The following is a 26,912-nucleotide window of genomic DNA, read 5'->3' as shown; positions in this document are numbered from 1 at the left end:
ATTTAAAGGGTAATTTAGCGTGGCCAATCCACCTAACCGTTTATCTTTGGACTGTGGGAGGAAACTAGAGCACTCGAGGGAAATCCACACCGACACTGGGAGAAAGTGCAAACTGCACCCTGGCCCCTGACTCTGAGGCAGCTGTGCTAACCACTGTGCCGCCGGTGCTATAATTTCTTTTACAATTATAAAAATGCAGTAAGACTTTTTGTATTTATTTTGTGGTGATTTCTTGTGATGGTCAAGTGAACTACTGCAGTAACAGGTGCTACAATAAACTTCATTTGCCAGCATCTAGAATCTATATCAGGAATTCAGATCTGGTATTATATGAAGTTCAGATTCAAAACTTAAACAGACACTATAGCATAATGTTTCAAGGAGCACAATCTTCTGCGTGGGTCATTTGTTCACATACTGTGCTTAGCGCTAGAAAGTAGCACTAGCTTCCTCTTGTTCAGGCAAAGTTCTTGGAACTTCCGGTGGCGTAATGTAGGGGGAAGATGTGCACAAGGTGGCTCCCGCTAGGTACTGTTCTTTGAGTCCTTTTCGCCCAGTTTACGTGGTATTTCTGTTTAAAAACACACTCGTTTAATGAAATAAAGTGCCTACATAGAGGAAGTGCCCAGGAAAACAAGGGGGGGAAAACCTGAAAGCAGAAATTTGTCGACGTAATCAGAGGCTTCTTGAGGCTCGTCGGTGGAGAAAATGGCGGAGGCAGCTTCTGCGACTCCAGCTGCTCCACTAACGGCCAAAATGATTACTGGCACCATGGCGGTGGAATTTGAGAAGCAATGGCAGATACTGTTGGGAAACTCCAAGTCAATGGAAAAGGTCTTGGCTCCCATTTGGTTGGCATTGGAGACAACTAATGAAAGGGAAAAAGTGCATGATGCTGTGAGACAACGCATGGGGGTATTTCTTTCGAGGCACAATGACCAGATTGCCCCTCTGGAAGTGGCGATGTCTCTGTTTGAGGCGAATAAAGTGCTGAAGGCCAAATGAATGCTTTGGAGAATCGTTCAAGAACACAAAATGTCCAGGTTGTGGGGTTGCCAGAGGGCATGGAAGGCCCAACACCCACAGAGTATTTGGCGAAGATGTTTGGGAGGATGGTGGATATTCCGACAGAAATCCTGTCCCAATGAATGATATCGAGCACTAATTGTGAAGTTTCACAGCTTCCGAGAAAAAGAGCGGGTCCTAAGATGCGGTGTTTCTGCAGGAGACCAGAGTCTCCGGGTTCGAAACCACACAAGGTTGCGAAAGGGGTGGGTGGGACAGGTTTTTCATTCAGGCTTTAATGGTAGGACCCAGGGTGCAGCAATATTAATCAATAAAAGGGTTAGCTTTTCTGCCGCGAAGATCTTGCCGGATCCCAATGGTTGACATGTTGGTGTTTGTTGGACTCTAGCGGGAACTTTGGTGGTCCTGATTAATGTCTATGCACCAAACTGGGACAAAACGGGTTTTATTAACCATCTGCTAGCTTCGTCCCTGATTTGGATTCCATCAGCTAATCTTGGGTGACTTAAACTGTGTTCTGGATCCCAGGGTGGATCAATCCATGCCCAAATCTCTGACTCCCATCGGGTGTGGCAAATACATTGTTGGTTTTCATGGAGCAAATGGGGGGCAGATCCATGGTGTTTTTTGCACCCGGGTGATAAAGATTTTTGGTTTTCCTCCCATGTCCACCAGGTGTACCCGTAGTGACATTTTTGTGTGAGATAGGTCTCTCTCCTCTCTTCGGTGGAGAGGGCGCGTTACTCGGTGATTTGGCTCTAGAGTCCGGTCCCTCCCAACATCTGCCATGGAGGTTTGATACGGCATTGTTATCGGGTAAAATATATTTTTTCTTTTCTTTTCCTTTTTATAAATTTAGAGTACCCAATTCATGTTTTCCAATTAAGGGGCAATTTAGCGTGGCCGATCCACCTATCCTGCACATCTTTGGATTGTGGGGGCGAAACCCACGTAAACATGGGGAGAATGTGCAAACTCCACACGGACAGTGACCCAGAGCCGGGATCGAATTTGGGACCTCGGTGCCGTGAGGCAGCAGGGCTAACCCACCGCACCACCGTGCTGCCCGGACTAAATATTTTGCGAACGCATGTCCACTGCCATTGGGGAATATATTAAATTTAGTAAAAGTGAGTTTATGTCTCCTACGTTGTGCGAAGCCCTTAAGGTGGTTATCAGGGAGTAGATCATTTCCTACGAAGTGCACATGGTACAGACAGCAAGCGTGGAGTGGAAAGGCTGGTGGACTACACCTTGAGATGGACCATCAATACTCATTTGCCCCGACTTTCGGTGGCGGCAAGAGGGAGTAAGTCGCACATTTGGTGGCTCTCGATCCGGTCGGACTTTTGGACCTTTCCCCTGACTTTTTTGTACTTTTGAGTGCTGGATCTGAAGGCATAGGCACTCAGGATACAGGTGTATGGAATTAAGGAGCCGAAAGAATCGCAAACAGTTGAAGAAGTGGGCAAACAAGGGCAGTGTAGAAGCTGCTGCTGAAGACAATATGTCCGGACCCCGGTGCAGACAGCCCAGCCAACAACGGAGCATTTGCTGAAGGTCATCCAAGAAGGCTTCACCGCGCTGAAACGGGACAGTTTAGACCCGATTCAGAAATCAATCGAGCGCCTGGAGCACAGGCTGGATGCCCAGGATCGGACAATCCAGAAGCTGGAAAAGGCACTGGAGGAGCAGGAGGATCCCCAAACGGTGGTGGAGGTGAAGATGGAGAGGCTGAAAGACCCAACAAAAAAGGCTTCTGGAAAAGGTAGAGGACCTGGAAAATAGGTCCGGTCGGCAGAATTTGAGAATTGTTGGTCTCCTGGAGGGAGCTGAGGGAGAGGATGCCGCGGCGTTTGTGGCAGACATGTTCCAGAAGCTGTTGGGGGATGATGTCTTCCCTTGCCCGTTGGAGGTGGACAGGGCACACAGAGCGCTGGCAAGGCAGCCACGAGCGATGGTGGTCAGGTTCCACAGGTTCCTGGACCAGGAGCGGATGCTACAGTGGGCCAAGTGCATGTGGAGCTGCCATTGGAACAATAGTGTCTTGCGCATCTACCAGGACCTGAGCGTGGAGGTGGCCAGAAGGACGGCAGGCTACAGGCAAGTTAAAGAGATTCTGTTTAAGAAGCAGGTGAAGTTTGGGCAGCTGTACCCAGTGCGCCTTTGGGTCACGCACGAGGGACGGCACCATTACTTTGAGGAGCCCGAGGACACGATGGTCTTCGCCAAGAGAAAAGGGCTGGTGCTGAACTGAGGACATTTTGGACTTAAGTTTAAAAAGTTAACTAAGCGAAGGAACAATAGGTGGGAGACTTGTTGGTGCCGGAGTCGAGAGTCACCAGGCTAGCTGGGTGAGCTGGTCTACGGAGGGGTGTATAGAGCTACTTTATGGCAGGGGTTAGGTTACAGGGTGTTGCTAGGGGGGGTGGAAGACGGGTAGTTGATCTGCTGATGAGGGAGGGATTTGGGTTTGGTAACATGGAGGAGGTCGGAGGTGGGGACTGCCAGGAGGCGGGCCAGGGGAAGGGCGACACGGGGACTAGGAGCGGCCCCAAGAAAGGAGATGGCTGATCGGCGAGGGGGGGGGGGTGCCCCTCAACCAGGCTGATCACCTAGAGGGTTAAACGGGCCGGTAAAAAGGGCACGTGTGTTTGCGCATCTGAGGGTGCTGAAGGCGGACGTAATAATGCTTCAGGAGACACATCTGAAGGTAGCTGACCAGGTCAGATTAAGGAAGGGGCTGGATTAGCCAGGTCTTCCATTCAGGGCTGGACACTAAAACCAGGGGGGTCGCGATTTTGGTTAACAAATGGGTGCAATTCGAGGTGGTAGTACAATCTCGGATGGGGGAGACAGATTTCTCATGGTGAGTGGTGAGCTCCTGGGGTCGAGGCTAGTTTTGGTCAATGTATATGCCCCAAATTGGGACGATGTGGATTTTATTAAGAGACTGCTGGGGAAGATACCTGACCTGGACTCAAACAGGCTGATTATGGGAGGTGATTTTAACACAGTCCTTGACCCCGGCCTAGACCGGTCATGTTCATAAACGGGTAAGGTGCAGGCAATGGCAAAAGAACTGAGGGGGTTTATGGAGCAAATGTGGGGGGCAGATCCATGGAGGGCTAGTCGGCCGACGGGGAAGCAGCTCTAGTTCTATTCACATGTTCATAAGGTGTATTCCCGAATTAATTTTTTTCATAATGAGCAGGGATTTGCTGGCGGGGGTGACAGACGTAGAATATTTGGCGATCGCTATTTCGGACCATGCGCCACACTGGGTTGATCTGCAGGTCTGCAAGGAAAGTTTTCAGCGCCCTCAATGGAGGCTAGAGGTCGGTTTGTTGGTGGACGAGGCGGCGTGTGAGAGGGTGAGGAAATGTATGCAAAACTACCTGCAGGTCAATGACACTGGGGAAGTCTCAGCTGCGGGAGGTGCTGAAGGCAGTGGTGAGAGGGGAGCTGATCTCGATTCAAGCACATAGGGACAGGACGGACAGGGCAGAAACGGACCGACTGGTAAAGGAGATCTTGCAGGTAGACAGGAGATCTGCGGAGACCCCGAGGGCAGAGCTATTAAGGGAACGACGAAGGCTACAGGCTGAGTTTGGGGTAAGGTCAGAGCATCAATTTGGTCCCCAATTTGCGACAATCACCAGTTTGCCCCGGGGAATATGGACGGTGGATTCAGAGCATGGCGGAGGGCTGGGATTGAGAGGATGGGGGATCTGTGCTTGGAAGGGAGCTTCCCGAGCATGAGGGCGCTATTGGAGAAATTTGGGCTGGCGAGAGGGAATGATTTCAGGTACTGTTGAGTCCCAAATTTCTTTATCTGTCAGTCTGGCCACAATAAAAGTCGAGATGGATTTGCAAGTATAATAAAAGTTATTTTATTCAGCTTGCAAGCTACCTAGTCCACAGTGATACAGATAACATGTTGCTTTCTGCAGCCCCGGGAACTAAGTGAATGTCCCAGACAAAGAGATCAGTACTGATACATTCAAATGGCATCAAGTTTCACATACTCGACACCCATAGGTTATCCTATGTCCCTCCTGACTTGTTTGATCCATTCTGATTGGCTCACTTCCAATCCCTTTCTCCGGCCCCTATCAATTCAGCATCACTCTCATAGACACACCTCTTCCTGCTTTTTCCCATGCGGTCTAAAATCTTTTGTCTCTACTTGCCAGAATCAAAGTGGCTTATTTCTACATTACATTAACTAATATCTCTAAAGTAACTATTTTATATCACATTCGTCATTCCCTCCTTTTATTATTCCATGATAACTGAACTATCCAATCCATAGCTACGGTTCCTCATCTAAAAAGATCCGTCGCTGCATTTCCAATTCCTGGCTTAGCCCCCCCTCATCTGCTGCACCCTCATAGATTTTAACAGTTAAGTTTTTAGGGGCGTTGATCTGATCCAGTGCACCCCGCATTCTACCCATCACACATTTAAGGATGGCCAGGCCCACAAAGATGCAGCCGATAGCTACCACTAGATACATGGCCATATTTATCAACCAGTCCTTCCAACCTCCAAATCCCCAGTTACCCCAAGAGCCAGGATCCTGCATCCCGTCCAAGTGATCCCGTATGCGATCCATAAATTTAGTGATGTTAGCGGTCAAGTCCTGAACTCCCATGATACACTTGCCCTGCACTATGGCACATACCCCACCCTCACGGGCCAGAAGATAGTCCAGAGCATACCGGTTCTGCATTGCAAACAACCGTAGCTGAGACAACTCCTTGGTTATTGCCCCGAGGGCTCCCAAGGTTTCATTTCCCAAGATGGTAAGGCCGCAAATAAAATAATTCCGATCACTGACAGCCAAGGAACCCCCCACACCTCCCAGTGTCAATACGCTCAGAATGCCCCACCCGGCTGAGTGGCCCCGGTTGGGTGCAAGAACCTGAGGTTTTTTCCAGTTCTCGCAAAATTCAGCAGAGACTGCCCGGCGTGCTAACTGATTATGCAGGTTCCATGCCGAAGGGCAGGGGACTGTGGTAGGGACTAGAGACCCTATAGCAATTCGGCGGGGAAATGGGGGTGACAAAACGTTGGTCGCTGTGCCATTAATTAAAAAGTAGTATCCTTGCTCCGTGTGCAGGCTAGCATCACAATCAGCATATCGGTTGCGTAAGGACCCCCCAGTAGCCCAGTTTATCCAACTTTGAAATGCCCATTCGGGCCGCCCAGCAATGCGGAAAGCCCTAGTCCCAACAGTGATATGAGAGACATTCGCCCGGCCACAAAGGAGCTGGAGGCCGGCGTTCAATGGAACGCAAGTGGTGTCGTAACAAACGCATTGGCCAGACGCCTGGGTGATATGGCACCTCCTGTCCGTACAGGTGGTAAACAGACATGTTATATTTGTGTCCACCTCTACCAGCAAACAGCCATATCCTTCACTGCTGAAGCAATTCTCGTACGACCGGGAATCCCTATTGGGAGTGAAGTGGCTAGGTATGTACGCCCTCCACCGTCGCAGCCTATCGTACTGTGAATGGGAATTATCCCGAGGAAGGGGAAGGCAAATAGCCGGTGGTGCTGAACCCGGATCGTAAGGAAGAGTGACCTGATCGGGCAGTGGTTCGGAATGCTGACAATGAACCACCGTTTGGGGAGTGCCCCAAAGTGGTGAAACAGAAAATAACCTAGACACCGCTGCGGGGTTTGGGTAGCAGACAACCCGTCCCTGGCCATACAAGCGGTGGTAAATCTGGTAGAAGAGATTCATACTACCCGGGTTTTCCTCAGTTTGGCCTTTAATTAACTTAAGTGTATCTCCCGGTAACCTACGTTCTAGCTGTACTTCCCTTCTCATACGCCCCGTCCTCTCTCTAGTCCCTTTCTCTTTCTCATAGCCTCTTCCTACGCTCGTCTGACAGCCTGATTTTACCTTTATTGTACCACTCTTAACACATCCAAAATCAAATTTACATGTATTCCAAAAACAAGGCAATGTCCATATAATGTTCCCTTCCCATCGTCGGGACCGGTGCAACTGCTTCATGACTCCTGCATTTTCCTTAACTTTGATGACCTTCCATGAGTCGATACCATGTCCTCGTATATGTGGGCAGCGAAGAACATCACCTTTGCATCGGTGATGTATCCTTGTAGATTGGTTGGGACTACACAGATACATAATATTCCCCTTTTCCATGTCCATCGCCAATAACACGCCAAGCGAAGTGAGGCCAAATATCAGACAGACGATGCGTAGCCACTCCATCATGCTCCACACCTGTAAAATAGCACTTCTTTTCCCTTGACTGTGGCTGTAACCTTGACTGGCCATTCGGTCTCAGGTAATGGCCGGTATTTGTCCTCCAACTCCCTGTTTCGTCCAGTTCTGTCATAGGCCAGGGTAACGTGATGCAGTGACTGTTCAACGTCTAACGTCCACCACTGGGGGGTGATAGAAATATAGCACTGTTGTCTCATCCTCCATGATGTAACCGTTACCCCCTCATCTCCGCATTCTAGCTGTAGCTGGAAGATACACAGTAAATCTCGGGCCAACAAGTTACAGTCCAATCCAGTAGTCACTACAAACTGATGCTTTGCAGACTTATTCTCGTAAGTGACTGTCACAGGTTCAGAAATAGGATACTCACACACCTGTCCTTGGAACCCTGACAGTTGCTGCGTGTGGTCGGATAACGGTAATTTAAGTGCTGATTGCACAGAAGACATGGCTGCCCCGGTGTCGATTACAAATGAGTGATGTTGATCTCCTATCTGCAGAGAGATAATAGGTTCCCTGTCCGATTGGAGAGTCCTTATGGCTAAGTTAGCTTGTCAATCCTGTGTTGGGAAAGGGTTTTCCTGGGAGAAGTCAGTGTATCTCGTCTGTCCTCCCCTTGGTGGGTACCCTCTCCTTTGGATCGGATAATCTCCTTCTACTGCCTGTCTTTTAAAGGGGCATTCCTGTTGCCAGTGATCTACACGGCCGCAATTAAAACATGCATTGCTCCCTCTATTTCTGCCCCGTCCTCTTCTTCCAGTAGACCAATGGCCCCTCAGAGGGGGCTGCGGTTGTAGAGCTGTTGATTCATTCGGTGGGCCATAAAAAGGGGGTGAGGGTCCCTTTGGGTGGGTTTGGTATCCTCCTCTTCGTTGATCCACCCACCCAAAGTCACTATATTGGGGCTCCTGCTGGTAAACTACCATTTCTGCTGCTTGTTGGGATCGCCAATCATCCTTTTTCATTACATACTCAGTCTTAACCTTTGTAACTGAACCTCCTTCTTGGCCTACACCCTCCTTCCAATAAAATCGGACTGCCCTTGCCATCTGGGAAGGGTCGTTCTCTGTCCAATTCATGTTATTACATTTCACAGCAGTAACCACAGAAGGTGGTAGGCAATGCATTAACATAGCACAATATTGAGGGGAATTCTGACCATTTTGATACAGCAAATCGCCTGACTGCCCCCGGTAGATTTCATTAAAACGCTCCAGAAATTCCTCTGGCTCTTCAGTCTTCTTAGGTTTTAGGTCTAAGATAACAAAGATTTATGGGCCTTTGAAATGTGCTATTCAACGCATTCAAGATCTGTGTCCTTCTATCGTCGTCTAACGCATAGGCCTGCTGAAGTGCGGCATGACTAGCATAATTCAGGTGGTTAAGATAATTGCGGTACTCTGCTGGGGTTAAAATCTGCTGGACTAGGGCCCAGAGGTCCCTTGAATCAGCTTGATAAATTGAGATGGTAGTTCTCAAGGAATCCACGAAGGCAGCAGGAGATTTTTTTCTATCTGGGATTGTAGCCATAATAGCCATCATCTCACTGGGTGTCCATGGGAAGTAAACGTCTATCGTGGGGTTCGCTCCCGCAGTCACTGGGTCGGGGTTTCGCATCTTCCTAATCGGTAACTGTCTCCGAATGTCACCAGGGGGCACTCTAGCTATTTCCCCTGGTTGTTCCAAGACTTCAACGTCTCTCCCTGTCACTAGGGGGAGTTCTTTCTCTTCAAAAGAAGTTGTTTCAGCTTCCTTTGTTCCCGAATCTTGTGGTTTCTCCTTAGTTTGGGGAGACTTAGGTGATATGCTTAATTGTTTCTGGTGAGCGTCAAGCCCCTCTCTCGCTGTCCGAGATCTTGTCCTAGAGCTAACTGGGCTTGTGGGACAGAGTTCCTTTTGCTCTTCCGGTTGTGAAGTTGGTAAATCAGGACCCACACTATCACCCACACTATCATCCAAAAGGGCTTGAGTTTCTGGCATATTTGAAATCTGGGGAGCAATGACTGGGTATATATTATTGTACTCTGGTGGTTCTGGAATGAGCGCAGACCATGCTATGGGTGCAGACGGAACTTTTACTGACTTTTCCAAATTATTGAATTTTTCTTCTTCTGTCAATTCAAGGCCAGCCATTGAACTACGTAGCTCATCTCTTGTGTGACCCGTGTCCTTCCTGTCTCTATTTGCTCTTTTTTTAAATGCACATTCCTTTTTCAAGATCTGTAATGTTTTTAGGTTACCCTGTTCACTAATTGGAATCCCCATTTTAAGGGCATTATCCTGCCAGCTGGACAACATAATCTTATCTCTTTCCTCTTGACAATATTGCCTCCATAATCCAATTAATTCTTTAGCTTTCATACCTTGATTTTTTCTCCAAATTTGTCCCTGGATTTTCTTAACCATTTCTAGGTCTTTGGTGCCCCCTAGTGGCCATTCATCTCCCATTTTAGTTCTTAACTGTGCTGACAATTTTCTAAAATCCTTCGCTTTGTCCGGATACTTATCACATAATATTTGCAGTGGCATGCCTGGATCATTTGTGCTATCCAAGGAATTCCCCATAATCTCAACTAGTCCTCGGAACTGCGTTTTTTCGCCACTACAGTCCAAGGAGAAAATTTGAGCTTAATCAACTATATTTTTAACACACACACACATAGAGGTGAGCCATTTTCAGTTTCAAATGTCGCATCGACCTCCCATAACGTAACCCAACCGAATTAACTCACAAATGAAGTTGAACCATTTATAGTTTTAAATGTCACATCAATAACACAGCCTACCCCAGCCGAATTAACTCACAAATGAAGTTGAACCATTTATATTTTAAATGTCACATCAACAACACAGCCTACCCCAGCCGAATTAACAATATGAAATCCCATCAATTAAAATGCTAATCCCCAGACTGACGTGTGATTTCGTCGAGGCGGTCTTTCTGTGCCAACCGCGAGTGACCAGACAAATCAGACGATAAGAAGAGGGGAACAATCAATGCGCGGTCATTTTCCAGTTCTACATTGAGGGCCCTCGTTCCCCATCCTCCTGTTCATAATCAGTCTAATTCTGATTTCGCAGTTGGACCAGGATCGCCCTGAGAAATCCCGGTTTTCGGCACCAAATGTTGAGTCCCAAATTTCTTTATCCGTCAGTCTGGCCTCAATAAAAGTCGAGATGGATTTGCAAGTATAACAAAAGTTATTTTATTCAGCTTGCAAGCTACCTAGTCCACAGTGATACAGATAACATGTTGCTTTCTGCAGCCCCGGGAACTAAGTGAATGTCCCAGACAAAGAGATCAGTACTGATACATTCAAATGGCATCAAGTTTCACAAACACGACACCCATAGGTCATCCTATGTCCCTCCTGACTTGTTTGATCTATTCTGATTGGCTCACTTCCAATCCCTTTCTCCGGCCCCTATCAATTCAGCATCACTCTCATAGACACACCTCTTCCTGCTTTTTCCCATGCGGTCTAAAATCCTTTGTCTCTACTTGCCAGAATCAAAGTGGCTTATTTCTACATTACATTAACTAATATCTCTAAAGTAACTATTTTATATCACATTCGTCAGTACTTGCAGATGCGGGACTTTCTACGCAGACAGATTCCATCCTTCCCATGCCTGCCACTTAGGGGAATCTAGGACAGGGTAGTGTCCAGTAGATGGGTGGGGGAGGGCAGGGTCTCAGATATATACAAAGAACTTGTGGAGGCAGAGGAGTCGCAGACCAAGGATCTGAAGCTTAAGTGGGAAGAGGAGCTCGGAGGTGAGATAGAAGAGGGCTTATGGGCAGAGGCGTTGAGCAGGGTAAACGCGACGGCAACATGCGCTAGGCTCAGCCTGATTCAATTTAAGGTCGTCCACCGGGCCCACATGACAGTAGCCCGGATGAGTAAATTCTTTGGATTAGAGGACAGGTGCATCAGATGTTTGTGAGGACCAGCGAACCATGTCCACATGTTCTGGGCATGTCCAAAACTCAGGGGGTACTAGCAGGGATTTGCGGACGTTATGTCCCGGGCACTGAAAACAAGGGTGGTGATGAGTCCAGAGGTGGCAATTTTTGGGGTTTCGGAGGACCCGGGAGTCCAGGAGGAGAGAGGGGCTGACGTTTTGGCCTTTGCTTCCCTGGTAGTCCGGCGACTAATTCTGCTGGCATGGAGGGACTCAAAGCTCCCGAAGTCGGAGGCCTGGCTATCGGATATGGTGAGCTTTCTCAGTAGGGAGAAAATTAAGTTCACTCTGAGAGGGTCACTGTCAGGGTTCGCCCGGAGGTGGCAACCATTTATCGACTTCTTCGCGGAAAATTAATCGTCAGCAGGGGGGTAGGGGGGGGTTAGGGCAACGTAGATTAGGGGGGTAGTTAGGTGGGTCCTTGTAGGAGGGGAGCTGATTTTTGCACTATGTTGATTGTTCTTTGCACACTGTTTTGTATTGTTGTTGTTTACTCTGCCAAAATGCCTCAATAAAATTGTTTATCAAAAAAAATACTCATTTGCCCCAACTCTGGAATTGCTGGCAAGCAGGAAAAAACTACAGACACAATTTGAATTACTATCAGCGGGTAAGGTGGTGGGCCAACTGCAGCATACAGTCACCTTTTGGCTCATCAACTGAGGCAGCAGGCAGCTTCTTAGGAGATTGTGCAAATAAGATACTCAAGTGGCAGTCTGGTTTCTGCCTGGCTTGGGGTCAGTGTGGCTTTTGAAGCATTTTACCAGATTCTCTATAGACCAGAGTGTTCGGTGGAGTGTTCGGCCATAATGTATTTTTTGGATGGGTTATCCATCCCAGTAGTGGAGAGGAAGAGGCAGGATGAGCTGGAAACCCTGTGGGCCCAGAGGAAATTAGGAAATGTTTTGGGTCGATGCAGCCGGGTAAAGCTCTTGGCCCTGATTGCTTCCAAATTGAGTTGTATAAGAAGTTTGTGGAACAATTTATTCCTCGAATTTTAGTTGATGTTTAATAACTCCATGCCCTGGGGTTCATTGCCCATTTCACTTGTGCAGGCCTCTACTTCCCTGATCCCTAAGAAGAAAGACCAGACAGACTTCATCAAAGGTTGGCAATTGTTGGCCAGTATACATCAGCTATTAAATGTTGTCCCCTCCCTCTCTTCAGTACCCAAACTGGAGGTGATTATTTACCCAGATAAAAGACGTTTCATAGGGTGGAATGGGGGTTATTTCTTTGAGATTCTTGGGAGGTTTGGATTTGGGCAGAGGTTGATATCCTAGATTAGTTTACTGCATAGGACTCCCACAGATAGTGTTTGCATAAATGCTTTGAACTCTGGCTACTTTCCGCTGAATAGGGGCACGAGGCAGAGATGTCCATTGTCTCACTCGTATTTGCTTTAGCAATAGCAGCCGCATGCCATAACGCTGTTGTCTACCAGCAAATGGAGGGGGAGAAATCGGGGAAGGGCATAGGGTGGCCTTGTATGCACTTACATGATCTGCTTTATATTACAGACCCAGTATCCACTATGGATTAGATAATGGGTGGCACAGTGGTTAGCACTGTTGCTTCATAGCGCCAGGGACCCGGGTTCAATTCCCAGCTTGGGTCACTGTCTGTGCGGAGTCTGCACGCTCTCCCCATGCCTGCATGGGTTTCCTCCGGGTGCTCCAGTTTCCTCCCTCAAGTCCCAAAAGACATGCTTCTTCGGTGAATTGGGCATTCTGAATTCTCCGTCAGTGTACCTGAACAGGCGCTGTAATGTGGTGACGAGGGGATTTTCACAGTAACTTCATTGCAGTGTTAATGCAAGCCTTCTTGGGACACTAACAATGATTATTATTATGACGCTACTTAGGAGTCATGGGAGGGGAAGGATTTAGCGAGGCTTTGGGACTTGTTCGTAGAGGGAAGGTTTGCCAGCTTTAAAGAGCTGTCAGAAAAATTTGTTCTGTCAGAAAACCTTTGTTCCAATCTGTTTAGATATTTTCAGCTTTGTGATTTTTTGCATAAGGCCCTTGGCACCACCCATCTCCCTATTGAGGAGGATTTTGTCTTCGGCTGGGACTGGCTGCAGGAGCGGGGGCAGATCCTATCAGCCGAGTTACCTCCGTTGGATGTGGTAAAAGTGAAATGGGAGGGTGAACTGGGTCATATTCTGGATGATGGGGTATGAAGCGAGGCTCTTCACAGGATCAACTCTACGTCCTCTTGCGCTTGGCTTTGTCTGATCCCGTTCAAAGTCGTGTATAGGGCTGATTTGACTAAGGCGAGGGAGTGTTTTTTTCTTTAGGGTGGACAGGTGTGAGCCTTGTTCTCAGAAGGGCTGACTAACCACACTCATGTTCTGGTCTTGTACCAAATTAGTGAGTTTCTGGTTTGTCTCCTTTGGCATCATGTCAGAGATGCTGGAGCTATTGGTGGCCATTTTCGGGGAGTCGGACTCGCTGGTGCTGCAGATGGGTGAAGGCGGCTATCCTCTCGCCTTTGCCTCATTAAAAGCCCAGAGATGAGTTCTGCTTGGGTGGAGATCTTCTCCGTCCAATGGCTTGGATGGGTGACCCCATGTTGTTCTTATATTTGCAGAGGGCCAAGTACATCATTAGTCGGTTGGTAGCAGGGGTCTACCTAAGATGGCAACCATTCATTTCCTTTTTCAAAGAGTTAGTCACTATCACTTGTTCAGGGGTTTAGTTTAATTTGGGTTCTTGATTATTTGTTCGTTTTTGCATTGTAACTTGAATTAATTTTTATATTATTTTGTTTATAATGAAACATTTTCAATAAAAATATTTAATAAGGCTTTAGTTCTCTCTGTTGCTCGTTCAAACCAGAGCATTCCTTTGGGAGAGGAAGAAGAAAATATATTCTTTGCACATGATGTTGACAAATAACAAATGAAAAATGAGCCAAGCTACTATTGTGGAACAGCATATTGTAGACTGAATTGTGTTAGAGGTGAAGCATCTGATGCACTTTTCAGACAAGATGACAGACTTTGAAATATAGTATTGCAATTTTGGTTTTGTGAGAGCAAAATTTCTTTTTGCTTTTGGAAATAATGTGGTGCGATATTATCCCTTAAATCTCCTCCCCCAGTTATGTTATTTTTGAGCATGCTTTATTGCTTTTCAAAGACTTATTCCTTGAGCAATCTTTGAATCACTTTGTGAGCACTAATATTGTAGTTAAGCAAACTTTGGTACATTTTTTGGCACATTTGATACTTTAAATGGATATGTGAAGGGATCCATATCGTCCCCACAAAATTATTTTCCATGCCTGCATCTTTTCACTGCTCTCATTGGTGTAGACTAGAGAATCTGAAACTAGAATCTGAACAGAAAACAGAATAGTTTTGTGCCACTTGTGATTGTGTGTTACATGTCATAAAAATGAGTAACATATTATTTGACCACAGTCCACAAGAATGACTCCGACTTTCCAGTTGCCTGTCATTATAACTTTCTACCCCACTCCCAGTCTGAACTCTTGGTCCAGGGCATCCTACACTGTTCTGATGAAGCTCAATGTAACCTTGAGGAACAGACCCATGTCTTTCTATTTGGCATTTTACAGCCTTCTAAATTTCACACTGAATTGAAAAAATTCAGATCATAGTCACTGAGCCCAGATTTTTGGATCACAACTGTTTGCATTTACAGAACCTGTAGATCCGTATTTTATTCTTTTTTTTGTCCCATTACTTTTTTTCCCTTCCCCATCACAGACCTTCCCATTTCTTTTTGCTTGTTCCTCCACACTCCTGCTCCCTGCCTTTGTCCATGTTTAATATCTGTTAATTCTCATGTAATATCATCGTCCTGAGATGTTCACTGTTTCTTCCTCCATGGATGCTTTACCTGCTGAGCATTTCTTCTGGTTTTCTTCTTTATTTCAGATTTCCAGCATCTGTGGTATTTTACTTTTGTTTTTAAACTTTTGTGTGTAACTGGATACTCTGACCTTTTCTTCAAAATTGTTGCATTTCTATAGTTGGTAATTGCTGGTAACTATTTTCAAAATGTTGTACTCCAATCTACGAATGAGAAAATATTGCAGAATAAGTAACTGATTTTACAATTTAAAAAAATGAAACACGCGTATTGTGAACATAGCACTTCATTTAAAAAAAAGATACATAAATGTTTTAAATTAAAATTTTACGGTTTGCTTAAAATCTTTACTTGGTTTTGTAGCTTTTTGGTCCAGGAATTCAACCTCACCATTGCGATCTTACTAACATGGATGGCATAGTTACAGTTACTCCTCGCAGCTTTGATGCCGAAACGTATGTTGATGGCCAGCACATTGCTGAAACCATCATGTTGCAAAGTGGCATGAACATTCAATTTGGGTCATCACACATGTTCAAGTTTGTGGATCCTTCTCAGAATCACATGAGCAAGAGACCCATGGATGCAGGACCTATGGTCAAGGGCCAGCGAATTAAATCTGGGTAAGTTTTTGTTTAAAATATTTGATCTGTGCTATGATATTGTTTTTATTTTGGGGTATTTGGGGGGAAAAAAGGTTTTGGTGATGCTGCATTAGTAATTTATATCTAAATGCGATTAAGGAAAGCACAGGATGCCAATAGAACCTTTGAAATATTGGACAACAGTGAGATGGCACTCTTTTGCACCATATAAATGGTATAGAGAAATATTATTTCTGAATATTGAATGTTTTTCTATTATCATAACTGCAACTATTTACAAAAGATTTTTTGCTGACTTTTGTTCCACTTCTCACAGTCTTCAGTTTTCTAAGCTAAAGAAGATGATTTCTTTGGTAGACCCTGTCTTGCTGCAAACGATGTTCAACAGACAGTCTTTTACATCCTCTATTGAAATTGTAATGTTTATCCTACATTTCTGAAGCATGATATGAGCATTTTGGTACAGTTGAGCTTTCCTTAAAATATTTTGGACTTGAAGCAGTTTTGAAGAATCACCTTCAAAATCGACCTAGTGATGAACCTTTCAATGCAAATTGTCATGGCAGCACACTCTCTGAAAGGAATGTCGTCATTCAACAGATCAGAAAATGGGCATTCATGCATTTGAATAAAAACAAAGCAGCAATGAGTGCTAATTTTCTATCTCATTGGATACACAAAATATTATTGAGGAACAGGGGAAAAATAAAATGAAGACTTGCATTTATAATTCACCTTTCACAAGCTTCGGACATCCAGAAGTGCTTTACAGCCAGTGATGTCCTTTTGCACTATAGTCCCTTAAAGTGTGCCAATTTGCACACAGCAACAGTGTGATAATGACCAGATTTTCTGTTTACTTACTGCTGTTTATTGAGGGAAGATTATTGACTAGACACGTGCCTGCTGCTCTTTAGAATAGTGTCATGGAGCATCCTGAACACTGGCATTACTTGAGTCATGCGTGAGAAAGCTCATTTTGTATTGGATACCACAGATGGTATTTAGTCAGATTTTGTTGGCAGTGCATGTGCACCTAATTGGAATTAACCTGTCGTTACTGTGCTTCAACACAGACACCATGTGGCATCCGCTGTTTACTATCCTGTTGCTTTTGGCAGAATTGAAAATTTGATTTTTTTTTTTAAACTTGTGATTCACTTTGAACGCCATATGAGTCAAATCTTTTAGCTTACTCCACATCAGTGTATTATCATTAAAGCAGTTTGATTCGGAAACCCATAGGCAGAAAGGGCTTTATCACAATTTCCCTCCAGCACTGCTGACACTCAGTAGCTGCAGGACCACTAACTAATCAATGTATCCTTCAGCCTAGAATGACCTGAACCCATAATTTTGCAATCATCCACAGACCTGAACCTGATTCAAACATTGTCCTCCCATTTCTCTATTCTACTTCCACCATTTGTGATTCCTCCACTATGAAGACCATAAGTAAAGCATTCCCACCACCATTTGTTTTCGTTCCCTGGAGACTCACCAGCAGTTGTTACTTAATTTGCACTGGGTAGATGAGTGCTGCAGTTTCTCACTAATTTGGTCTAAAGCTTTGATGTGTTTATCAACAGGTGACATCACAAAGGTATTACTTGTGTATTCTCAAAACAGATTTTCAGATCAATTGCTGGAAGAATTTGTGATTTACTTTTAAAATGGAACCAACCACCGACCACCAAACTGGAAAAAATTTAATTTATAGTGGAAATTGGCCAGGAATTTTTTTTTTTAAGGATAGACAAACGACGAATCCCTTTCAACTAGGGCACTTCATTGACATGGGTTCTTTGAAGGAGGTATGTCCCCTCATTACAACTGATGCACAGATGCTATTTATCGCTTCACTGGCTGGACCAGCTATATTGCTCATCCTGAGAATGTGGTGGTGAGCTCCTGCCTTGAACCACTGCTGAACATGTGGTGTAGGTACATCCACAGTGCTGTTCGGGAAGGAGTTCCAGGATTTTGACCCAGTGCCAGTGAAGAAATGGCAATATATTTCCGAGTCACGGGCATGAGTGATTTGATGGGAAACCTGCAGGTGTTGGTGTTCCCATGTATTTGCTGCCCTTGTCCTTCTAGATGGTAGAGGTCATGGGTTTGGAAGGTGCTGCCTAAGGAACCTTGGTGAGTTCCTGTAGTGCATCTTGTAGATAGTGTACACTGCTGCCACTGTTCCACATGGTGGAGGTAGTCCATGTTTGCGGATATGGTGCGAATCAAGTGGGTTGATTTTTCCTTGATGGTGTCAAGCTTTTTGAGTATTTTTGGAGCTGCACTCATCCAGGAAAGTGGAGAATATTCCATCACACTCCAGACTTGTGCTTTGTCGATGGTGGACAGGCTTTGGGGAGTCGGGAGGTGAGTTACTCACTGCAGAATTCCTAGCCTGTGACCTGCTTGTCCAGTTCAATTTCTGGTCGATGGTAAGTCCCAGGACATTGATAGTTGGGGATTCAGCAATTATGATACCGTTCAATGCCATGGAGAGATGGTTAGATTCTCTCTTGTTGGAGCTCGTCATTGCCTGGCACTTGTCCTTACTACTTGTCAGCCCAAGCCTGGATATTTCCCAGGTCTTGCTGCATTTGGACATAGGCTGCTTCAGTATTTGAAGATTTGCTTCAGTGTCTGAGGAAATCCTAGGGTGCTGCCATACATCTTATGTACTGTTATGCATTGTTGTCAAATCTAAACTATAAAGTTGTCAAATCTAAATTATAAAAATGAGATGTTTTTCGAAACTCTATAGAGATTGTTGTGCACAGCTAAAAACAGCTCAGAATTACCTTATTAAAAAAACCTTGTATATAACTTAGAATTTACAGCATAGACACAGTCTAATGATCCAACTTGTCACTGCTAGCATTTATGCTCCTCCTTCATCTAACCCTATCAACATATCCTTCTGTAGCTTCCCCTTATATGCATCTATGCCCTTCACTTCAGCTGTTACTCGTGGTACCAAGTTCGGAATTCTTAAACTCTTTGGATAAATAAGTTCATCCTCAATTCCCTATTGGATTTATTGGTGACTATCTTATATTTCTTCCCCTGAAAAACAATCTATAACACTTTGCTCCATGCTTGGCACAAAATAATATTCAGTCACTGATTTGGCAAAGTAAGGATTATCCAGGAATTTTAGACTGGCTAGCAGTATGCAGAACTATCTTTCTACTCACTCGAATTTGAGCCCAGTATGTTGCAACACATTACAACTTGCAAAAATCTGTCTGAGTGCCACACTGGCTGAGCTGCTAATCTCAGCTCTGCTATGGGAAGTTGCTAAGTGAAACATGGTAATTTTCTGTTGGCAAATGACCAAGAGTTGTACCATTTCAACATTTCTGCTGTAAGAGTAACATTTCCTTTGACCTATAAGTTTGTGCTTAAACTTGGATTGAGAGGTATGAGTGAGCGAAGATGAATTTCAGAGAGGGGGAAAGAAAAGATTTTTTTCAATCACTTATCAGTTCTTCCTTGTCTTGCTCCCCTTGTGTTTAACCAATGACTGGTTCTTTTTTGATCATTGTTGAAGACAAAGGATAGGAGAACCTTTTCAGTAAAACAATTGGCAAAAAGCTGGTTCTGAGAAAAATTAAACTGCAAAATGAGTTAGAATTGGAAACAAATGGACGCAGTTGGACTCTGCTCCAGCTTTTTAATACTCTTTGAAATGTTAATGTTAGTAAACTAAATGTCATGGAACAAGTCTCTAACAAATGTTATGGGTCCGGACCAGATCCCCAATTTTGGTCAAGATCCCAGGTTAGAACCAAACTATTTGCATTTGGTAAAACTGAGGAAATGATACTGTACCACAAGAGTGATGACACTGACCAGTCAACAGCATTTATATTAAAACAAACTACTTTGAACACAGAATTAAGCACATTAGCAACAAAGAAACAGCTTTAAAGTTAACAGATACAACATCTTACCTTGCTTCCTGAAACCTGCCTCTACATTTCAATTAACCATCCCATATATTAGAAATATCACTTATGTATAAAGTTGCCAACCAGGTTTTACTTATCTTGGTGCAGAGTCCTTGGACAGAGAAACATTTTTTTAAGGACCAAGCTGAAAATCTTCTGCTCAGCTTAGAACCCTGGAAGTAACTCCTTTGGCCAGACAGATCTGGCCCCTCCCATTAGCTATACCAGCTGTGCACCAAGCACACAGCACTCTTTTATCCCTTGTTACAAGATGTGCCTTAATTTGTTCAGCCAGGCTCAAACTGTGACAGCATTACGTTAGCTCTATCTGCACCAAAATGGCTTTTAATATCTAATATTGTTGCTGATTTTCTCCTTGGTTCAATTGCTCTGTTTTATTACCTTTGCTCTCGAGTCGCCAGGTATCTTTATGATACTGCCACGAGGTTCAAATCTGAGTAATGATCAATAACCCAATACACCGATTAGTAAGATTCAAATCAAAGCACATTTATTATGCACAATAATCGCTACTCGTGCACAAATTCTACGTCTAAGCTACTTCTACAACTAACAGGCCTATACTTAACTTCGGACTGGCCCACCAGGTCAGGGGAACAAATGGCCTTTCGTTCGGGTTCTGAATCTGCGGGATTCAAAGTTGGTACGGATTGGTAGCTAGGAGCGCCTATCTCGTAGGGAGCGTTGAATTAAGACTTACTTCTGTTGGGAGCCACTGCACCGGTCACGGTCAATGTTGGTTCGTGTTGCTGGGTGACCCGGGCAGGACGCAGAGGTGAAGAGAGCTGAAGAGAGAGCGATTTGAACTTTGGGCTTAACTCTTATAGTCCCCTGGGGCTTCCCGCCTTTCGGGGCGGACCCTGTACCTGGTCCCAAGTGATTGGACTTTGTCCCAATCGCTTGTTTCGATTTTCTCCAATACTGGAGCAGTTCCCTGATCGATGGGCGGTCTTAAGGTGCTCGTTCACCTCCTTTGTGTTGGCTCCTGCTGGCGTCGAGGAGTCTGGCTTTGCTTTGTGTGTCCAAAATGTTACTTATTGTTCCCGGGGATTGCTCATCAGTATGCAGATGGCTGCTACATTGTTATGCTGATGGTCGCTGGTATTGATGTTGTCTGGCCTTTAGAGGTAAATACACAGCAAACCTGCAGCTGCTGGTTTCTGTCCATGTTGGCTGACTTTCCCATCAGCCTTTGCCGTTCGCCATTTTTAATCGGGAGTTGGCCAATTTAGGTGGCTACACTCCCTCCTTGTGATCCTAACGCGAAGCGTGAAGGATCACATAACTACGTTGCTTTCCATTCCCTGACCTGGGGAGCACTTCTTTCATGGCCTCTACACTGACCATAACTATGCAAAAATAAAATTTTAACTGACAATTCTAAGGGGCGCTATGTCAAACAGGGACATGCATTACAAAACAAAAAATGTGAACCTCTAACTATTCTTAATACACTCCACTCACTTAAACATCTCATCACTCTAACTTCCTCAACCATACAAACAAAATCATAGCAGTCTATGCATTTTTCCTGGCTTGGCAGTCAAGCTCAGGATCGTACAATTGCCCATGAACATTTCGTTACATTTCTTTATTTACAATAAAACCGCAAATGAATGCTCTTTATTATAGATTGCGGGGGTCGGGGGTCTGGTCGTATCCGAAGATAGGGGATCTGATCCTGTATACCGGGGTGCGAGCGCGATAGGCTCTCCTTCTCCATTTTCTTAGACGCATAGTCTGCACGATGCAGCAGAGTATCGCCAATACCAACAAGGATTCTATTACGTAGGACAGGGAGTACCAGGTTATAAACCTGGCACACCAAGATGGTGCGGTGTCGCTGGTGACTGGGCTCTGGGTACTGTGGGGAAGTGAATCATTAACGGCTGGGGGGCTTGAGGTCATGGGGTTCGCGTTCACGCGCAACCAAATGTCCATTATTACGATGAACCATCCGAAGGAAGTCCTCATGGCTGTTCGTCTTTCACTTCTCTTTTCTCCGGTTCTGGAGTTCTGTGGAAACAAGCATAGTGTCTATAACTATCTTGGGTTAACATCTCGTACGATAGTCTGTCTGTCCTTTAGTGCCAATTACTCCCTTTATAATTGGTCACTTTGACTCCCTCTTTTTTTTTTTCAAAAACCAAATTTTAGGACAAGACACACTTTCAAATAATGAACCAGTGCGAGCCATCTCGCAGACTGTGCGATCTGCCATCCAAATGTTTCAGGATGCAAATAGCATGTGGTTGGCAACCTAAGGGTTACCTGAAACAAACCAAAACGTTTTGAACTAAAATTTCCAAAATGAGGTGCGAATGGGCCGCGGCGGGTAAGAGTTAGATGGATTCCCTGGGTAGGACGGCTACCAACGCCGTGTCTCCCCTACCCGAGCGTAGTTGACCAGAGGGGGTTCCCAGGCAGGGCGGGTCCTAAGCCGTTTCTCCACTGCCTGAGCAACCGACAAGAACGGGCAAGAAATGTAGTCATCGTGGGGAGCTGCTGTAGTGGTTCTACCTTCGAACCCGAAGGGTAGTAATGAACGGGAATCTGGTATCTGTCGACAGACTAATTCCGCTGAACTGGCGTCTGGGACCTTAACAGGTCTCTGTGGGCGAGTCCTCCGAGGTTTCTGCTGGAAGGGCGTGGGGCTGTGGAAATTTTTTTTCCCGGTCTGACATACAACATTTAACAAACACTACGTACAATATGCTGCAGGTTCCATCAGAAAGGACACCGTTTTCTCCCAAGCGGTTCCTTTTAAAACATCATCTGGACACCTCAGTTATTGGTTGCGAACAGGGTCGCAAAGGGGTTCTCGTTTTGGGAGTCAGACTCAAGGTCGTCATCTTCTCCCAGATGCCAAACTCTTGAATGTATTAAGGTTGATAGGGCTGCATGGTGTGGTTTGGGGTCGCTCTCGTCTTTTTGGACGAGTCTGTATGAGTTGTCTCTGTGCCAATACGTGGTGTCTAGTTGTGTGGGGACGGAATCGGGTCGTCATGGTAGGTCGGTGGTGGGGATTGTTTAGGAAAGTGATCATGAAGGGATCACTCGAATCGACTGTGGGTGGTATGCTATGTGGAATTGTTGGGTGATGCCAAATATCGTGAGGACGTTCTGCATGACACGTCCCGTAAAATGGGAACCTTGGTCGGATTCAATGCTGCGGGGGAGTCCCCATCTTGTAAAGATGTGGTGGGTCAAAATCTTGGCTGCGGTATTTGCAGTGTTTGTTCTGGCTGGGAATGCTTCCACCCATTTTGTAAACGTGTCTATCACCACGAGTACATATTTATAACCATTCCTGCAAGGGGGCAATGGTCCTATAAATGAGTAACCCAAGATAGTCTGATTCGCTGGGTGTGGGTCCTGTTGCATGGGGATAGTAGGGAGGCATGCTGTGGCTATCGTCCGAGTCACAGTCGCTGTCTCTGCTGCTGCAGTCGGTGGGCGTTCCGGGCTGGAGTCGAGGTCGAGTCCGTGGCTGGGCTGGACGTGTTGGGGGATGGTAGGGTTACGTTGGCTGTGGGCGGGGTGTGGTGTGCTGCGTCGAGCATGACTTGGTGTGAGTGGTTAGATTGTGTTCCATATGCCTTCAGCTGGTTCATATGGAACCACGCGGTCTTTCCGTTGGGATACTTTATCTTGCATCCAGAAGGGATTACTTTGTCCGCAATGGAGTACGGACCCGAGTACTTTTGTGACAGGAATGTGCTGGGGTTGTAGACGGAGAGCATGACTTGCTGAGCTACGCTGTACTCAGTCGCATGCACTGTCTTGTCGAAACAAGCATTGCTTTGTTTCTTCCTTGTGCCCAATTTCACTGCGGCTGCTAGCTGAGCCGTTTTAACATTATTCACTCATTGCTCTACTGCTTTCTCGTGTGTGAGGGCCGTCACTTCGGAAATGGTCAAGTCTAAACCTAATAAAAATTCTGTGCCTTTCATGGGGCGTCCGGTCATGAGGGTGTGTGGGGTGTAACCTGTGGAAGGTGAAAGTGTATTACACAAAAACATCAGCGCAAAAGGGAGGACTGAGTCCCAAGTGGTGTTGTTTTACTGGACCATTTTTCTGAGGGTGGATTTTAGGGTCCGATTCATGCGCTCCATGATACCACTCGACTGTGGGTGGTATGCTATGTGGAATTGTTGGGTGATGCCAAATATCGTGAGGACGTTCTGCATGACACGTCCCGTAAAATGGGAACCCTGGTCGGATTCAATGCTGCGGGGGAGTCCCCATCTTGTAAAGATGTGGTGGGTCAAAATCTTGGCTGCAGTATTTGCAGTGTTTGTTCTGGCTGGGAATGCTTCCACCCATTTTGTAAACGTGTCTATCACCATGAGTACATATTTATAACCATTCCTGCAAGGGGGCAATGGTCCTATAAAATCAATCTGGAGGTTAGTCCAGGGTCCATTAACGGGTCGGGTGTGGCTAAGCTCAGCCTTTTTGGCATATCTGTCCGGATTATTCTGGGCGCAGATAAGACAATTCTCGATGTAGTGATTTACATCCTCCTTTCAATTCGGCCACCAACAAAGCTGCTTGAGGTGGGCTGTAGTGGGATCGATTCCCTGATGTCCGTGACCGTCATGGAACAAACAAATCAGTTGGTTCCTGTCCTGTTCAGGAACCACATAAAGGGTGTCTTTTAACACTACACCGTCATGTGTGGTCAGTGCATTTTTAAATCTCTCTTAGGGTGCTGGATAGTTTCCTTTTACAATCTCCCTGAGATTGCTGCCCTGCTTCTGGGCCTCCACTAGATCCTCGATCTTTGTCTGCGAGACCTGAACTGCATTCACTGGCGCGCTTTCGGGGGGTGTCCAAAAATATCCGTGTCTGGAACCTGCTTTAGCCAGTGCGTCGGCTTTCACATTTCCAGGGGGGGAGGAACGATGGTGACTTCGAACTTTGACTATCCCAAAAGTCCTGTTCTGTGCTCTCTCCAAAATGTGACGGAGCAATGGGGCTGAGGGGAGGGGTTTTCCGTCTTGCTTTCCACAGGGGCAGGAATTCCGTGAGGCTGTTGCAGACATAGAGGCTGTCTGAGTATATGTCTGCTGGGCTGGGGAAGGAATCGGAGTGTTCCACTATATCTGCGATGGCCGCAGGCTCTGCTGCCTGTGCGCCTAAGTGGCCTGGAAGTTTTAATGATATTTCCTCTAGGGCGTGTCCCTGCGCGTCCTTGACATAAATACCGCAACCTGTTATGCGCTTCCCATCCAAGACTGTGGAAGATCCATCTACATAGATCTTTATGGGCTCACACGTGTCTGTGTGCTGGGGGCTCTGGGTTGAACTACCTATCTTTCTGGGGGGTGTTTTCGCGATAAAGGGGCCTGTGTTATGGTGTGGAGAGAGAATTTCACATTCATGGGGGGTTCCGGGGTACTGTAAGTTGTCGGCTAAAAAGGTGTGCGTCTTTGTCCGTTTAACAGTGATGTCCCATCCCTGCAAGAGAAGGGTCCATCTATCTGCTCTAATCTGGCTTACTGTACCGTCCTTGAGTCGTCCGTCCAATAAAAGTTGGGTTGGTGGTGTGTTCAGTGAGAATTGTGATGGGGTTCAGTCCGGTAATATACGAAAAATACTGAACTGCCCAAAATACTGCGAGCAGGTGCCTCTCACAGGCTGAAAATCCCTGCTCCACAGCATCTAAAATTCTGGAGGCATACGCTACGGGCCTTAACTGTTCGTGCCGTTCCTGGAGGAGCACGGCCGAAAGGGTGCGGTCTGTGGTTGCTACTTCTATAGCGTATGGGGAAAGTGGGTCTGGAACTTGTAGTGTGGGGACTGCTATGAATGATTGCTTCAACGCATCCACAGCATCCGTATGCTGCGGAAGCCATTCCCAGGGGGCTCCTTTCTTTAGGAGGTCTGAGAGGGGTGCTGCCTTGCTTGCGAAACCGTTAATGTGGTTTCGGCAGTAGCCAACCAGTCCTAAAAACGACCGGAGGGCTGAAACGTTCTGGGGAAGGGACAATTTAGCAATCGAGTCAATCCTTTTATGCTCGATCTCGCGTTTACCGTGTGTGATAATTGTTCCGAAATATATCACCTTGTCTTCCAAAATCTAGGCCTTTTTGGGGTTCACTTTACAACCAATTGAGTGTCAAAGTTCCAGGAGTTCGGACAGAAGCTTAATGTGCTCTTCCTTGGTGTCTGTCTGCAGTAGTAGGTCGTCTACGTACTGGACCAGACATTCGGGGCGAGAGAATTTGGCTAAACCATTTGCCAGCTTGTCGGTGGAAAATGGAGGGGGAGTTGTGGAATCCTTGTGGAAGGCATGTCCATGTGTACTGCTGATTTTTAAAAGTGAAGGCAAATTTGTACTGCCACGCCTTTGCCAATGGAATGGACCAGAATCCATTACTGACATCCAAAACCGTAAAGAATCGGGAATTGAGTCCCTGCTTGAGCATGGTCTCGGGACTTGTGGCTACGGTGGGGGCTGCTGCGCGATTTTGTTGAGTTCCCGGTAATCGATGGTCAGTCGCCATGATCCATCGGGCTTTCTCACTGGCCAAATCGGGGCATTATTAGTGGAGGCTACTGATCTAAGTACGCCCTGCTCTAATAAGCTTTCTATTACCTTTGAGATTTCTCCCTCTGCCTCTTGGGGAAATCCATATTGTTTTGGGGGTCTAGGGTCAGGTCCTGTTATTTGTACGGAGCCAGTCATCCATCCACAGTCGTGCTTGTGGGTCGCGAATGCTGCCCTGTTCTTTTGCAGAACTGCCCTAACCTGCTTGTCCGTGCTAAGCGTGGCCGGGTTGAACCAAAATTCGCCTACTGCGCTAATTTTGTTCGCGTATTCACCTATGTTGAGCGTTGCGGGGGCTCCTGCAGACTTTGCCATTTTTCCAGACACACTGGTTGACTGGATCAAATGATAAGTTGTGGGAATTCATAAAATCGATTCCCAGAATGTGTTCTGCTGTGTGGGGCAGGTCAACTAAAACTACGGGGTGCTTGGTGGTGATGTTGCTGATTTGAATGGGTACAGGGGCTGTGTTGTGTCCCTGCTGTGAGTGGCCTGTAAAGCCGCTGAGGGTGATGGTGGCTGTAGTGGGCCATGTGTCTTTTTGAAACATGGTGGAGGAATTTATTGTGGTGCAGGACCCTCCTGTGTCCCAGAGAAATTTGATTGGCTGTCCCCGAATTTTCGCTGCAACTACCGGTCGTCTGGACCTATCCCAAAGAGTGTCGCAGA

The 26,912-nt window shown here is 46.0% G+C and overlaps 1 protein-coding gene across 1 annotated transcript in view; it reads left to right on the top strand.

Annotated features, from left to right (window-relative positions):
- Positions 1-771: 771 nt before the first annotated feature.
- The window catches only part of LOC140406826 (afadin-like), a 63,297-nt gene continuing 37,156 nt past the window's right edge, over positions 772-26,912 (top strand). The window contains exons 1-3 of the mRNA XM_072494722.1: positions 772-915; positions 13,281-13,436; positions 15,466-15,725. Coding sequence (XP_072350823.1) covers positions 772-915; positions 13,281-13,436; positions 15,466-15,725 — 560 coding nt within the window. The remainder of the gene's footprint in view (positions 916-13,280; positions 13,437-15,465; positions 15,726-26,912) is intronic.

Source organism: Scyliorhinus torazame, unplaced genomic scaffold, assembly GCF_047496885.1.
Source record: "Scyliorhinus torazame isolate Kashiwa2021f unplaced genomic scaffold, sScyTor2.1 scaffold_906, whole genome shotgun sequence".
NCBI lineage: Eukaryota > Metazoa > Chordata > Chondrichthyes > Carcharhiniformes > Scyliorhinidae > Scyliorhinus > Scyliorhinus torazame.
Note: the sequence above shows the minus strand (reverse complement) of the source record. Positions and strands in the feature narration are given on the sequence as shown.